This window comes from Ochotona curzoniae, unplaced genomic scaffold, assembly GCF_017591425.1.
Source record: "Ochotona curzoniae isolate NIBS_2020 unplaced genomic scaffold, NIBS_Ocur_1.0 scaffold_4506, whole genome shotgun sequence".
Lineage (NCBI taxonomy): Eukaryota > Metazoa > Chordata > Mammalia > Lagomorpha > Ochotonidae > Ochotona > Ochotona curzoniae.
In genome coordinates this window covers 68,562,589-68,579,258 of record NW_024467119.1, presented here as the reverse complement: position 1 = coordinate 68,579,258, position 16,670 = coordinate 68,562,589, and the positions used below count along the sequence as shown (strand labels likewise).

Here is a 16,670-nt window from a genome sequence, read left to right as displayed (position 1 = left end):
GGATTGAGCTGCTAGGATGCACAGTGAACCCAGGATTACTGTTGGGACATTCTGGCCAAGCTTCCTTGTTACAAGCACATATTAGATGAATACTAACTGCAGAGCGTATTATGAAGCAGGTACCCAGTAACCTTGACAATTATCAGTCTTATGAAGGTCAAGTATAGACCATGGAACTTGGTCTTGATTGTTGGAGACCTCAGGTGCTGGGGTCCATGCAGTAGGTGTGGAAGACACGAAGGTGTGAAGAGAACAGCTCCCCTGCTTGGCAAGGCCCGGGGAGCTTCCAGCTGTTTGGCAAGGCAGGGCGGATTTTCTCTGTCCACCTTGACGCAGTTTCACCCCCTTTCGCATGGACACTCAACAATCCAACTAAGAATTTTTGTAATCTATTGAGGCATTGTTTGCCCCTGTGAGATGGCTTTTACAACCAACATGAGCTAATGTTACTGATAATGTCTTGGTGAGTGGGCCTTTAACTGCGCACAGGAGTACAATTAAGCCCACGCTGTTTCCAGACACCTTATTGTGTGCCTATTCATTGCCATAAAATCTGGCCCAAACATTTAGCATGCTTTCTGGGAAATGGCTTGATAAGAATTTTACAAACTAATGAAAGTGATGAGAGTATGGGCCGAAACTGCTATGACAAAACATTTAGCTACTGGGAGCCTAAAAGCTATCCTGTTACTGGGAACCTAAAGGCTATCCTGTTATAACTACTGTGACCCTAAAGGCCATACTGCTATGACAAAGAACATAGTTATTGTGACCTTAAAGGTTAGCCTGTCCTTGCAACTCTTTAGAACATAGAAAATATAGTTGCTTTAGCTGCTTTCATAATTTTTTAACTAGAGGAAATATAGGGTGATTTTACTAACATCATATAGATATACTTTTGATTATTGTTTGATCATTTATGAGGTTGTAGAACCTGCAGTTGTAGAGGGATTGAATGTTTGAAACTTTTTGTCTTAGATCTTTATGTTTTTTCTCTTTTGATGTATTTCTCCCATTAAGTGATGGATAAGTTGTAGAATTGTAGCAGGAGTGTATTACTGAATAAGATGTACTGTCTACTGAGGAATTCTTAGCTGCAATGTCAGAATGGATAATGCCCTGTCTTAAGGTGAAACAATTTGTAGAATTATCTTTGGAAACATTCACTGGTCCATTGTAGAGTTAAAAATTAAATGGAGTAAACATGGCTCATTGCTAATTGCAATTCTTTCTGCCGTTATAACTCTTACTTTACTTATTCAGTTAACAAACTGTGTGAGCTTGCAGGCCTAATGGCCTTTAATGCCAATGGCCCCTAATCCCCATAAACCAAGGTCCCATACATAATTCAAGGCAGGGGTCTGGTTGTCACAGGTGTGCCAAGGATAGAACCCAGGCTTGAAGAGAGCAGGTGTGGGCTGGCAAGCCGAGATAAGCAAGGGATGTGGAATCTTTCCTCACTCACCTTTCAAGCTGTTGTAAATGGTGCCCCTCTTGAAGCTATGTCAAATTGCCCTAAAAGAAAACCGTGTACTGCTTCTGTATAAATAAAGCGGACAGCATTCTCGCATTGTCCACAATGATCTTGGAATTGTAGTGGTCCGTCTCTCTTCTTCTTTCTGTGCCTATTTTACGCACCCTTCTTGAGCTCTGAACTCAGCTGGAGCTGGACTCTGGCACTCAGGGATGTGATAAGGAAAAGTATGACCCTGAACTGGATTCTTCGGCTGTAAAGTGTATTATCAAGATGGCTGGTGAAACCAACGTGGGCTTCAAAGATCAGGTGAGAGATCAATGTGTGAATGTCACTTTTCTGATGTTGATTATGGTATCAAGAAGAGCAAGTCCTTCCTTGTAGAAAACAAGCACTAAAGTGTCCAGCGATGTAGGACTTAGATTGGCAAGATACTCTCAAATAGTTCAGGGAAAGGACAATCCTTTTGAGGGGATTTGCACATTTTCTGGAGTTTGAGATCATTTCAAAACAGAAAGACAAAATTAAAGAAGATAAGATTCTGTTGAATGATGGCATTTGCATCTACGCCTTGCCTCTCCTGCTACGACCCGCTCCCCAAAACTGTATGGAGAAATTTGCCACCTTATAGATCATATTCTTCTAACATAATTTTTCTTTGCATGCATCACAAAAAATACATAAGGTATTTTTACAACTCTTTACAAATTTTACAAAAGTGGTAATTTCACAGATGTCCGTCGTCCCACTGCTGGTATTTTCTCCTGCATCTTGAAATCAGTATGCATGATAGGGTTAACATCTTAACTCTATACACCAGAAGAACTCTAGTGTTAATCTTATTTTTAGGAAAAGAAATAGTAAAAACATAAATCCAATAACATATAATCTTCTCATATCTATAAATTCATTTTTCCATATTCTCCTCCCCTCGTTATCCATATACATAAATTACTCTTACATGGCTACTATCACACATATATGCAATTTTATATTCTACCTTTCTTGTTTGAGCATATCTCAATGTGTGCTGAAAGCCTCTGGGGGTCTTTCTGCCCTCTGATTCTAAGATTACATTTTTGAAACACCGACCTCATAACATAACTACAGGACTGTATTTCATTATTCAATATCTGCAGTGCAGGCACCTTATTGCTTCTACCTAGCCAGTTATGCTATCTTTCTAGCAATTTCTATTTTGAGGCATTGTCATTTGACAAAGGCTTGAAAATCACTCAGACATGCTTTGTACACAAGTTGCTAAATCTTTCTGAACCCCAGTTTTCAATCTGCAAAAGCAGCGACAATAATACCTACACCATGATTTTTCTAAGGATTAAATGAGATAATGTGAAATTCTTAGCACAGTATCTAGCATGCACTAAGTTGTTAATAATAAATGTTTATTATTATCATTATTTATCTAGGAGATGCATGACAAGTTATTAATGTATGGGCTCATTCCCAACACTTATTTTTGGTACTTTTAGTTTTATTTGTGATTAGTGATTGGTTATTTTATAGATAATATGAAATGTCAAGAAAAAATAAGTGAGATCTTCCAAAAAACCAATTGATTTTCAAATCATTACCAACTCAGAAGCTACAAAAAAATTAGAATGGCATCCAATTATTCATCCTCCTCCAACACCTGTGTTAGTTCCCCTGCCTCCTGCAAAAAAGGTATCACAGTACCAACCACAACAAAACCCTTAAATTGTAATTGTTGGAACTGGGCAAAAACGCATACTCAGATTGCACTTTGAAAGGCTCCATTGGCCAGGAATCGGGCTAATTCCTTTCATAGACAAATAAACATTATGGCAAAAAGATGACATCTCAACTTACAATGAAATAGTTACTATGTGTGGTAAAAGAGCCCTGACTTATGGGCTCTCCCCAGCTGAATAAGAGCTCAGTGGTCATTGAGCCAGAGCGAAGTACTGGCTGAGAGGTTCAGGGGCGAACAGTCACCAGTAATGTTTATATCACAGAAATTCCATTTGGACACTAGGTTAAAGAAAATAGACTCAAAGGAAACGTGAAAGGAACCCACCGTGTAAGATGACAAATGTAGCAGTACAGAATTCAAGTCATTTAAAATTCCAAAATTCAAAAGTGATGGTAAGAGACATTGTTGGAAAACAAAATAAAACCTTCTAAGCAGTTTTCTAGCTGAGGCTTCCAAATCCCACAAACCTGTAACCAAAGATGAAAATAAAACTAAATATGTGACTACATCATAGTAGAAACTTTAATCTACTAGGGAAAGGTGCTGCAGTGAAGATGCCTGGGAGGGATTAAGACAACTTAGAGTTTGTGAACATGCTACCAACCATGATAACCACACCTGTACCCGATTACATCCTGGGACCCTGAATACAGGGAGAAACAAGGGAACAATGATGGAATGGACAAGTGAATGGGTAAGGACTGAAAAGATTCAGCTGTAGGCTGCCTGGATTCCAGGAAGATGGATGGAGCAAAGATCCAGGTCACTGGAAGAGGAGGTGATGGGGGCACACTGTTCTCCCCTTGGGACTATTCATAGTGGCTGTCCCTGTTATGTTTGTAGCGCTGAGGATTGAAAATGAAAACTGAGGTCTTTGTAGGACAGCAGAGAACGGCTCTTTCCAGAATGGCTTTACAGTAGCCCTGGTTCTATGACCAGCATCCATATTTCCAGTGGGTCACTCATAGCTTTTGGGGCACTGAGACTGTTTTTCCAAGGCTGGGGAGTCCTACTAGTGTGATCTCATGGGTCTAGGCTATCATGTCCTGGGGAGATTGCTGTCCTCCTTTGTGCACCTCCCAGACTCCCTGTGAAAGCAAAGAGAACCTCAGGGTCTCTGAAAAAGGAAGTGACACCATTATGGATTCTACATCCCTTTACCCTGTAAACATTTTTAAGTTCTGCCCTTGTTTTTTGTTAGTCAAATGAAGAAGAAAAAAACCATTACTGATGCAATGCAATCAATGAATGATTTTGTCTTTTTTAAAAATGCTTATTTATTTTTATTTCAAAGGCAGATATACAGAGAGAAGGAGATGTAGAGAGACAGATCTTCCATTGACTGGCTCACTCCCCAAGTAGCCGCAAAGGCCAGAGATGAACAAACTTGAAATCAGAAGCCAGGAGCTTCCTCCAGGTCTTCCATGCAGGTGCAGAGTCCCAAGGCTTTGGCATCTTCCACTGCTTTCCCAGGCCACAGGCAGGGAGCCGGATGAGAAGTGGAGCAGCCAGGACATAAACTGACACCCATATGGGATCCTGCTGTATGTAAGGTGAGGATTTAACAACTAGGCTATCATGCAGGGTGATTTTGTATTTGCAAGAAGAGTCAAAATATTAATACCCATTTTGGATGAGATAATTAGAACACACCAGATCACTGAAAACATTTAGCTAGTGCCCTAACGCTCTACTTCTTGGGCTGCTTTATTCAAACTAGTTCTTGCATTGTTCTAGATCATTGATTTCAGCCTAAGCGGATTTCTTTCGATTGGAGAGTTTCTCACAGAAGGACCACTTAGCATTTCTAGCAACACATTAGTGGCCTGAGAACCACAGCACTCTTGGAAGCTTGTTGAGGACTGTCAAACTCCCTTTGTTGAGGACTGTCACACCTCCCATCTCACCCTCTGGGTCCCACTTCCTGCCGACCAGCAGTTCCCTAGACAAGCTTCACTGCAGCCTTGTGGGCTCCCAGGCTCCTACCTTAGAACTGTCACATGCACGCCTGTCTCCCAAGATGTCCAGTGTCACAGCAGAGCTATTCAAAGCTGTGCTGGTGACACCTGGGCTGCAGATGGGCTCCTAACCCCAGCTCCACGCAGCATCAGAAAGAAAAACCTCCATGGCCAGTGCTTCTCTCAGTTGGGTGGCCACAGGTCCAACTCCCTCTGTTGTCCACAGTGTAATGGGCAATGGCTAGAAACAGAATCCAGGGCTCTTGAACCCTTTTCTGGAAGTGCTGATGGAGGGCATGACAGATGGCCTCCCACAGGCTTTTGCAGTTCAGCTGCTCGCAGCTGGAGTCAGGGGCTGCTGTTCACATTTTCCACACTGTGGCAAGAGACAGTCCTGGAAAGCACAGGACAGTGGTGCCACTTCCCAGGGAAGCCTATGCCAGCCTTACATTGGAAGTGACTTGGTTGATACCCTAAGCAGGTGCAGTCACAGCTTTGAATATGTCTCAGGAGAGGTTTTAGAGAGAGCAGTCAGGAAGGAGGCTGAGGCATGAAAGTGAGGAGTGGTAGGGAGGACAGTGGCAGGAAAGTGGGAGGAGTGGGCAGGAAAAGAACAGCTTTATCACACTGATCAGAAATGAGCCAGCTCTCCTCCTCCAAAGGGCTTGCTAAAGTCCTGCTCCCGGGGCAGCCAGGCCGGCAGTGCAATGGTCCCATGGCATTGCTGTTGCCATGAGAACTGATGTAGACCAATCACAGACTCTCTCACAAACTTTCATGTGAGCTCCTTGAAGTGGCAGCAGAGTAGCGCTGAGGGCTCTCCGTGCACCAGGCCAGCTCAAGGAGTTTCCTGTGTGCTTTCAGTCTTCAAAGCCATCGCCAGCTCTCTTCTTGTGATCATTCGGCTATGGAGGGAGTAGAGCTCAGAGTTGTTCGGTTACTTGCTCCAAGCCTACCAGATTCAAATCCAGGCTCCAACTCCAAAAGTCAAATCCTCCTGCCCCACCGCCCTGGGCCAGCTGTGCAAGTCATGGGGTCCCACCCATCACCTTGCATGTGATAGCAGGGGTACATGAGATGTTTTCTGCAAATAGAATTTGGCTAACCCAGAAGTGAAGGGAGGCCAGAAGCCCTAAAATCTCAAAGCCACCTAACAGAGCTGACCCTAGGAATGGATTCTTGCTAAGGGCCTAGCCTGTTTTATCGTCTGTCACCCCAACACACACACACATTCCATCCAAATGCTTTGGCAAAAAATATGGTCAGCGTTTGTTATGTGCAAGACACTATGCCAGGTCCCAGGAGTGTATGCATTTAAAAATCCAGGTTCTGCCTTCTAGTAGTTTGTAACATGCTGGGTAGGAAATGCACTCATGCATAGGTGTCGTTGTCCCGCAGCAATGGACTTGGTGCGCGGAGCCGATAATAGCACATGTGGACCCTGACTGATGGTCAAAAGCCGAAGTTTATTAGGGGCACCAGACTTTATACACTGAGAGTCCATATGGGATAAGGGAGGAAGTATTGAGCTCATCAACAAAACCCATCAGCTGTTTCCCTACTCTTGATTGGAATTCCTTTTGTTTTGTACATTCCACCAGGTGTTCTTATTTACATGCTGTTTATACAAAAGGTAGCAAATACTGTCCAATGAACTCCAATCCTGTGCTCGCTGACCTTCCAGGGTCACAATGTCCTCCTACACATAGGTATCTATGAGGGTAATGTGGTTGGACAGAACACTGACAGGGGCAAACTCAGAGTTCCGAGGAAGGAGAAAGGAGACCAAGAAGGGTCCTGAAGGAGGTGATACCTGAGTAGGGCCTTAAAGGATGTGTAAGAGTTGGCCAGCCAAGGGGAAAGATGAATGATGTTCTTGCAGGCAAAGGAAAGAGCAGCACAGCGCCTGGAAAACGGAAGTGAAGAGTACATGAAACTTTCTGGAGTCCTGACATGAGCAGTGTGTGCATGGAAACTTTCAGTGGCTCCAGCGGGAAAGGACACCGAGCGTCTGCTGGAGCCAGGGAAAGGCAGAGCAGGAATGCCACGCTAAGAGACTAGGACTGCATTCATCAGAGACCCAAGGCAATCGTGGAGGAGGTGACAGAGTCAGGGTGGAGCAGGGAGGGCAGCGGGTGGATCAGTGCTGTGGCTTACATGAGTGAGGGCCACCGGCCAGGGTCAGGGTGGTAGGGACGCACAAGGCCAGATTTCTCTCGGAGATATTTTCAAGGTCAAGTCAACAAGAATCAGTGACTGATTGAGAAAGAGAAGGAATAACATGTGGATTTCTAGCTTAGATAACTGGGGCCATTCATTAAAAATTATGAATATGGAATTGGGAATAAATTTGGGAGTGATGAATTTGTTTTGCACCTGGGAGGTATCTAAGGGTCTGTGAAGCAATCGATTCATGAGTCAGAAACTCAGAAGAGAGATGAAGACAGGCAATAAAGACTTGAGATCAGAAGCCTAAAAATAGTTTCATCTGCAGCTACATCTGTCCCATTGGCGTGTTTTATTTGCACTTGTGGGCTGTTGTTTTTGAAATTAGGACTGGGTGGGAAACATGCAAGAATGAGGAAATTGAACAAATAGTCCAAATATCTGGTATCTGTTGAACACTACACTTATTGCATTTCTGTTGTTCCATGGCTAGAAGCTGAAGTGTTGTGCCCTTTGGGCAGGCCCATGTTCTAAGTCCAGTCTCAGCCCTCACCCTGCCAATGAGACCTCTGGCCCCAGAGCTCCAGGTTTATCACCATCTAATCACTGCAACTGCTCTGCTGTTTTCTTACAGTACTGTTCAGAGAAATGGAGATTATTTCTTGTTCCCTTGCCCCAGCCTAATATAGAAAATGCAAGTAAACAACTCAGTTTTAAAATGGAGAAAAGGGGCCCAACACGGTAGCCTAGCAGCTGAAGTCCTCGCCTTGCACGAGCCGGGAAACCATATGAGCGTCTGATCGTGTCCCAGTGGCCATGCTTCTCATCCAACTCCATGCTTGTGGCCTGGGAAAGCAGTTGAGGATGGCCCAGAGTCTTGGGACCCTGCACCTGCGTGAGAGACCTGGAGGAAGTTCCTGGCTCCTGGCTTCGGGTTGGCTCAGTTCTGGCCATTGTGGCCAACTGGGGAGAGACACTGTTGATGGAAGATCTTTCTGTCTGTCTCTCCTCCTCTCTGTATATCTGACTTTCCAATTAAAAAACAAAACAAAACAAACAAAAAATACCCTAAAATGGAGAAAAGATAAGCATTTCTCAAAAGAAACCATATTAATGGTCAACAGGTCCATGAAAAACTACTCAACCTCACTGATTATCGACCAAGTCAAATCATCATATACAGAGAGCACCTAACACCTGTTAGAATGACCGGTCTCACACCGGAAACAGGTGTTGCTGAGTGCATAGATGTTTTCTGTTGCTCCAACACAATGCCCGAGGCTGGCCAATAGCAATGGCACTTCAAAATGTTCATAGAAGACGGAATTAGAAGGTTAAAGATACATCCGTTTGATTTCTCTCTATAAACTCCATTAGGCTCAAGATACTTTTGTAAGTGAATAGATTAGGCATTCTATTAGGCTCCATCCCTAAACAATTGAGGGCCCTGGCAATTCAACCTTGTCAATGCGGTCTTCGAACAGGAGTAGGTGAAGAGAAACAAATTCCTGAAAGTCTTTTTAAGATTAGGAGACAAAAAGAAGTCACAAGGTCCACATGGGGACTGTGCAGTATCTATGCCTAAAGGTTTCTGGTGAGAATACCACAGCCACAGACTCGCCCCTGCTGGCAGAGGGAGGAGCAGGAACATCGCCGGGGTGCAGGAGGTTTCTCCAATGAAGCTTCCCCAGGTGTTTTTCGGCTACCGTCTTGGTTTACTCTCAAACCACTTTTTTTTTTTTTTAAGAATTATTTTTATTACAAAGTCAGATATACAGAGAGGAAGAAAGACAGAGAAGAAGATCTTCTGTCTGCTGATTCACTCCCCAAGTGGCCACAGTGACCAGAGCTGAGCCGATCTGAAGCCAGGAGCCCAGAGCCACTTCCAAGTCTCCCACATGGGTGCATGGTCTCAAAGTCTTGGGCTGTCCTTGATTGATTTCCCAGGACACAAGCAGGGAGCTAGATGGGAAGCAGGGCGGCTGGAATTAAAACCGGTGCCCATATGGGATCCTGGCGCGTACAAGGCAAGGACTTTAGCCACTAGGCTACCATGCTGGGCCCTCAAAACACTTTTGAAGAAGCAGGTAGGATCAGTCTTTGGCCCTCCAGGAGGCCAACAAGCTACGTACCTTGACATTCCCAATAAACTCTTCTCATCCATCACTATTGCTTACCACCAGTGACTGTATCACTTTTCAATCTCTTGGTCGTTATCACTTTGAATTGTATTGGTCAATACACATTTCACTTTCTGTTCCAATTTCAGGAGGAAATACTGCAGGATGTTGACCTCACTGATTTAAAATTTTCATTGAAAAATCTGCTCTTGTCTGCAGCTGACCTGGACCCAAGACTTTCAGCACCCATGGAGCAGAACTGTAGCATTCATTTTTTTAAATTAATTACATTGCATTATGTGACAGTTTCATAGGTTCTGGAAGTCCCCTAACCCCCTTTTCAGTAAAAAATGTGTGAGTGGGAGCGATTGAGATGTCTGCGGCATTGTTATTGCTCTGCTTCAACTATCATTCCTCTACAGTGAGGGCATGAGCGGGGTCGGTTTTGTTCCCTCACAGATTGGTATGGATGATCTGTGACTCCTGGCTTCAGTTCCCAAACCTTCCTAAAACTGAGTTATCCTTTAGTAAACTGCTGCTTTCCTTAAGTCAGTGTCCTCCTAGACTTTAGATACAATATCATTGATGTCACTATTCTTCCTCCCCAGCTTCACCACCAATTCTGTGCTTGTTCTTGCTTCCACTTTAGAAGAATTTCTGCTGGTCTGATAAAGACTCTTTCCAAACTTGTTTCTATCTCCATTTTAGTCCCGTAAGCTAGATCCTGTCCAGACATATAATAACTAGTTAGAATAAGTTTGGATATAAAAAAATGTTTAAAAAAAACCCAACCAAACAAACAAACCATGCATAGCTTTGTCATAATACGCATTTTGTATGAACTCTTTGAAGACCAGTGGCACATCCAAAGGGAATGAACCTAGTGCATCAAAGAGATGTCAGCACCATGTTCATTGAGCATTACAATGACCTAGTTGTGGAAACAACCTAGATAGCCTATTGAACAATGAGCAGATAAAGAAAATGTGTGTGTTTATACACACTGAAGTACTATTTGGTTTTTCAAAAAGGGAAAAATCTATCCTTTGCAACAGTACAGATCAACCTGAAGGTCATTATGCTAACTCAAATAAGCTAGGAACAGAAAGAGAATGAACATATAATCTCAGTTACCTAAAGACCTTGACTTTTGGGGACTTGGGCCAGTGTGATCTGGGTCCTTCTTGTGCAGGCACGTCTGTGGGCAGCTGGATAGCCAGGGTGCCAATGGTATTGGGTGAAGCCTTTGGGTCACCTAGAGGCTTGCTCTGAGAACTTGGGAGTGTGGGCTTACAGTAAGTCTGGGGGTAGCACAGGCTGAGGGCATGGGTATCCTGTGGGGCCTGGATTGCTTGACCTGGGTCCTTGGGCCTGCCTGTGCACTGGATGTTGGTTCTGTGAGCTCAGGTGGGGGCCCGCCTGTGAGAACTGGTCCTCCTCAGTGGAAAAGACAGAGTAGTGGATGGCAGACCCTGATGAAGAGAGGATCTGGCAGCCCACTGGGGCCTGCAGAAGATACCTGGTACCATAGTGGATGAAAGAGATCAGAACTAATTGGATAACTAAACCAAATGATCATAGCAAGTCTCTGGGCAAATGGAGACTCTACGGTCTACTGTGTCGGCCAATGGACATTGGAAGGATTTCCTAATCCACAGATGTCAAGATTGACAACATTTCAGAGCTATCACAACCACCTGGGCAGAACCCTTAGAGTGTGCGCCACATGGGGACCCTGGGTTGATATCAGGTGGCTGTTCCCTGTCCCTGGGTTCTGGGTCGGTTGGGAAACTGAGTATGGCTTCCCCCCTTATCTCCCCTTTTCCAATAAATAGGAAGAAAAAAATAGAAAATTTGGGAACAATGATCACACCCACCTTTTCCTAACTCTGGATCCTTCCCACCCTGAGAAACTATGTAAACATCATCTAAAATAATTTAAAAAGAAAACTTGAATCTAAAAGCAGCAGAATGTAGAATGGTGATCATTGGAAGCTAGGGAGAGGGGAGATATTAGTGAAAGCATGCAGAATTTCATTTAGGAGTAATAAGTTCAAGACAGCTATTGTACATCATTGATGCCTATTATTAGCAACATATTGCATATATAAAGATTGACAATTAAGAGTACATTTTCAGTTGTTCTCATGATGAAAAATAAATTACATATGTGCATAAATTTCAAAACTGCTTTGCTAAAGATGAACTTATCATTTCCTTGTTTTTTATTTATATATTTTTTATTTTATTTGAAAGACAGACACGAGCCCGGTGGTATGGCCTAGCAGCTAAAGTCCTCGCCTTGAACGCCCGGGATCCCATATGGGCGCTGGTTCTAATCCCGGCAGCTCCACTTCCCATCCAGCTCCCTGCTTGTGGCCTGGGAAAGCAGTTGAGGACGATCCAAAGCTGTGGGACCCTGCACCTGCATGGGATACCCAGAAGCGATTCCTGGATGCTGGCTTCGGATAGGCACAGCATTGGCCGTTGCGCTCACTTGGGGAGTGAATCATTAGATGGAAGATCTTCCTCTCTGTCTCTCCTCCTCTCTATATATCTGACTTTGTAATGAAAATAAAATAAATCTTTAAAAAGAAGAAAGACAGAGAGACAAGATACCTTCCATCTGCCAGTTTACTACCCAAATGTCTACAACAGCCAGGCTAGTCCATGCCAATCAAAGCCAGGAGCCCAGAACCCAATCCAGGCCTGCTAAGTGGGCAGCAGGACCCAGGCAGCTGAGCCATCATCTGTGGCTTCCCAGGGTGCACATTAGCAGGAAGCAGAACCTGGGAATGGAGCAGAGACTCTAACTCGGGGGTTCCAATAGAAGACACAGACATCCCACGCAGCAACTTTGATTGTTGTACCAAATTCCAACCACTGAACTTCTCTATTTATTTATTTCTTATTTCTTCAGAAAGACAGAATTACAGAGAGAGAGAAAAATCTCCCATTACCAGATCATTCCCCAGATGGTCACAATGGCCAAAGCTGGACTGATCTGAAGCTGGGAACCAGGAGCATCTTCTGGATGCCCCCCTGGGTGCAAGGCCTGGGCCCTGGGCCATCCTCTGCTATGTCACCAGGATATCAGCAGTGAGTTGGATCAGAAGTAGGGCAGCTGGGACTAGAAACAATGCCTACAGGGGATATCAGCACCTCAGGAAGAGGGTTAAACTGCTATGCCATTGTGCCAGCCCCTGGAAATTTATCATTTAATCCCATTTTCCACTTTTTTGAAGTCCCTTTATATATATATATATATATATATATATATATATATATATATATACACATATGAATTAATTTGATTGAGTCATTTCACAATGTATACATATATCTAAACACTATATTATAAACAATGAACATGTACAACTTAATTAATTAGTTAATTAATTAATTTTTAGTGAAAAGAGAGATCAGATTTGCAGAGAAGGAGGGAAATAAAGATCCCTCATCTGCTGGTTCATTCCTCAAATAATTACAACGGCCTGAGCTGAGCCAATGCAAAGCCAGGAGCCAGGAGCCAGGAGCTTCCTCTGGTTCTTCCACGCAGGTTCAGGGTCCCAAGACTGTGCCATTCCCTACTGTTTCCCCAGGCCATAAGCAGGGAGCTGAAGGGAAGTGAAGCATTTGGGACATGAACCAGCACCCATTTTGGATATTGGAGTTTGTGAGGTGAGAATATAGCCATTGAGTCATTGTACCAGGTCCAACATAAACAACTTTTAGCTGTCAGTATGTTACTAAACAAGAAAAGTAGTGGAAAATTAAATATACTCAAAGACTTTGTGTTTCAAGGAAAACAATGATGAAAAACTTTTCCCATATATTTTATAAGCACTCAGGTTTACATTTATTCATATGTACAAAGCATGTCCTTCACGGGATTAAATTTGAGATGCCATTGTGAAACAGCTATAGAAGGAGCAGTATCTGGTATATTTAACATCACAAAGAACAAACCCAATAAACTAAGCACAGAATTGAAATTTAAAAGCTGTTTCAAAAACGGATTTAGATAGATGATTTGGCATTGCCTCCTTTGTATATGCTATGTGTCCCTGACCGTGTTTGCATTTGCAACCTTCATTTCAGAGTCTCTGATAAACAACACGCAGAGGGAGAGTAGAACCAGTAGGTCAGATAACCCAGAGGAGAGCCTTTGCAACAGAATGCTGAAGCAGCACAAATTAGCATTGGTTTTTGAGTCCATTGCAGGCTACCTTCCTGGACCATCTCCTATGGAAGGGCTTTTACACACTAAGATTCTGTGGCAAAGAGGGAGGAAGTTGAGCTGGTAGCCTGCATCTATTGGAGGTCTCCTTGGCTGCCATCATGCTCTCTGGTACCAGGGAGAATAACTCCCCTTTTCCGGCTTATCCAATGTTAACACAGGACTTTTACCCTGAGGGGACTGGACACCTGAATTTTTAATTCCTTGTCTTGCTGCCTTTTTCTCCAGTGGAAGCCTGAGGGTGATAGAAAATGAGACGTGGTGGGAGATGAAGAAGAAGGGTTTCAGAAAGGCCCAGTCAGCCCTTGGGTTCAGCCCGGGATACAACAAGAAGGAAATCTGAGCCAAGACTCTCCCCAAGCAGGTGAGAGCTAACTATGAGCTGCCCTCATCCACAGGATAATGGAGTGACCCTCGCATGCTCAGGGATTGTGGTGCCTCCCAGAAGCTCTGAAAATTGGGTTTCCCTCTGCCTTTGTCTCCTTCAAGAACCTTTGTCATTTTCTCAAACAGCCTGGTGGGAAGCACATCCAGAAGAGGGGCCTCTCGTTTCTTCAACAGCCCCAGGACCCTGTACCTTTCCACCTCTTACAAAGCCTGAAAATACTCCTCTTTGATTTCCAAAGACCCCCAGCCTGTTTGTGCCGAGCCAAGGAGGGAAGCTGAGCCCTGGCTGGCGGTCTGCGTTAATTGTCTGGCTGCACTTTAGAAAGATGCTTTTTGTATCCGAGCATTTAGGGAGAAAGTGGAGAAGCGTGGCGGCATGAAAGAGCCAATTGATGTTAAATATTCATGCTCTGCTCTCTGTTAACGACAATCTGTAACCCCCATTGCTTAGCTGCAGTCTTGCTGGCTTCTCACCATGAGTGTGCTAAAGAAACTTGGCTCGAATGCAAAAACAACAAAACAATCACACACACACCCAAGACTTGGCGGCTTATGAGTTGGAAGTATTTCCACTCAACATTCATTGTGCAAGTCAGCACTGTCTGTTTTGTTCAAGATGTTGAATAAGGCATAGTTATCCCTTGTGTCAGCATTTTAGAAACGCTTTCATTTTTTCCTTTGCCCATGCTGAATGCTTAGTAAAGTTTGCCTTTGCTTTAAAAACACGTTTGGAGCAGACCCTCAGCCTGGCAGTGAAAATGCCCAAGCCCCACATGAAGTGGCTGGGTTGAATTCCTGGCCCTGGCTCCCGACTCCAGCTTTCCACCAATGCAGATTCTGGGAGGCGGTGGGGATGGGTCAAGTCTTGGGTTCCTGCTACCAACATGGGAAACCTAGGTTACATTCCTAGCTCCCAGTTTCAACCCTAGTCCAGTTTCAAATATTGCAGACACCTGTGCAGTGAATAGATGGGGCTTCTCCCTTCGTGATCTCTTTGTCTATGCTTCTCGAAATGAAAAAAACAAATTGACACCCACCCACACATGCATCTTCTCTAAGTCCTTAAGTAGTACATTCTATTTTTCAAAAAAGACAAAATTATTTTACAGAAGAATTGAATGAAAATAGAGCAACAGTATGATAGTTTGTTTCTTAACAACTTTAAATGGTGTTCCCTGAGCTTTTAGGAAAGACCATTTTAGAGTTTTTTTTTGGCTAATTTATTTTCAAAAACACATGTAAAATAACCACAAGAATCTTTCAAATTAGCAATTATCTAAAGGAAAAAGTGAAACAACTCAGTTTAAAATTTAAAACTATCTTTGTAGCTATTTCCTTTAAAGCTTTTTAAAAGGCAAACATTTTACCATTAACAATAAAAATGATAGTTTTAAAAAGCTTCTGAGCTGCTACTGAATCGTATGTTTCAAAATTCATCCATTTCTATCTTACCTATGTCGTCTACAAGAGAAATGCTGGTGAAGGTGCTGTCCTCCTTCTCTTCTTGCCTAGACCCATCCATCTTGTTCAATTTGCAGACCTGTTAATGAGGAAAAATGAGAACTAAGAGCAGCAGTTGCCTCATGTGATCGCCCTTGTTCAATCATTTATAAGTGTGTGTCTAAGCAGGTGCCATCTGATCCCTGCACTAATTGTCCTCTTACCTGAGTGTTTCCTTCTGAACCGGAAATGGTGCAGACCAAGTTAAACAGTTACAGCCTCTCGCTGGGTTGCTGAGTTGGCACCATGCTGTATGTCAGGTAGCCACTGAACCTTGCCTTCTTCTGCAGGTTCATTCCAAGGAGAGCGATCACACACTAAAATATTTGAGAAAGGAAATAATAGGAAATTTAGATTTGCCTTCTTCTTTAGGCTGCTATACATCAGTTCATTTCACTTAAGGTTCACTCACACTTGCCTGTTGCAGAATTGTCTTCTTTTTAAAGACTGAATAATATCCAGCTGTATGTATAGACCAGGCACTATTTGACTCTACCTGTATATATGGGATCCAGAGTTCAAATCCATAGAATCAAGGAGTAAAATGGGGTTGGGGCTGAAGGCTGGAGAAGAAAATGAGGAATTGCCACTCAATGAATATAAGCTTTGATTATGGAAGATGAATGAATTCTGAAGAACTGTTGTATGATACACTTAAAAAATTTATTAAGAGGCTAGATTTCATGTTATCAAAATCAAACAAAACTTAGGGAAAAAAAGCTTTAACTGTGGATGTGTTTTTTAAGCAAAACTTCTTAATTATGCCCCTTCATAAAGTTAATTATCTTTCAGTGTGTTTAAATTATGTGATCCATTAATGGGTTTGATTTCATTAATTATATTCATATGCTTCCAAAAGTGTATGGAATGTGCACCCTATAAAAGTACATGAATTTCAAATCATTTGCAATAAAATAAGTTTTTCATTTCACTTTCCATGAACTTTCTGATAAACCCTCATAAATGAGTATCCTAACCACATGCATCAAGGCAGGGATCTTTATATGTACTGCTAGCTTTGACAGAGATGCACAGAAGCACAGTTCCTGACTTCCCTGCTTATCACTCCCTCATAACACATGGACAGGGGCAG

General features: G+C 43.1%; 1 protein-coding gene across 3 annotated transcripts in view; it reads right to left on the bottom strand.

The window, feature by feature from the left end:
- The window catches only part of SCOC (short coiled-coil protein), a 39,003-nt gene extending 23,404 nt beyond the window's left edge, over positions 1-15,599 (bottom strand). For all 3 annotated transcript variants that reach the window (XM_040967069.1, XM_040967070.1, XM_040967074.1), the window contains exon 1: positions 15,530-15,599. In XM_040967069.1, the coding sequence (XP_040823003.1) occupies positions 15,530-15,599 (70 nt within the window). The remainder of the gene's footprint in view (positions 1-15,529) is intronic.
- Positions 15,600-16,670: the final 1,071 nt, after the last annotated feature.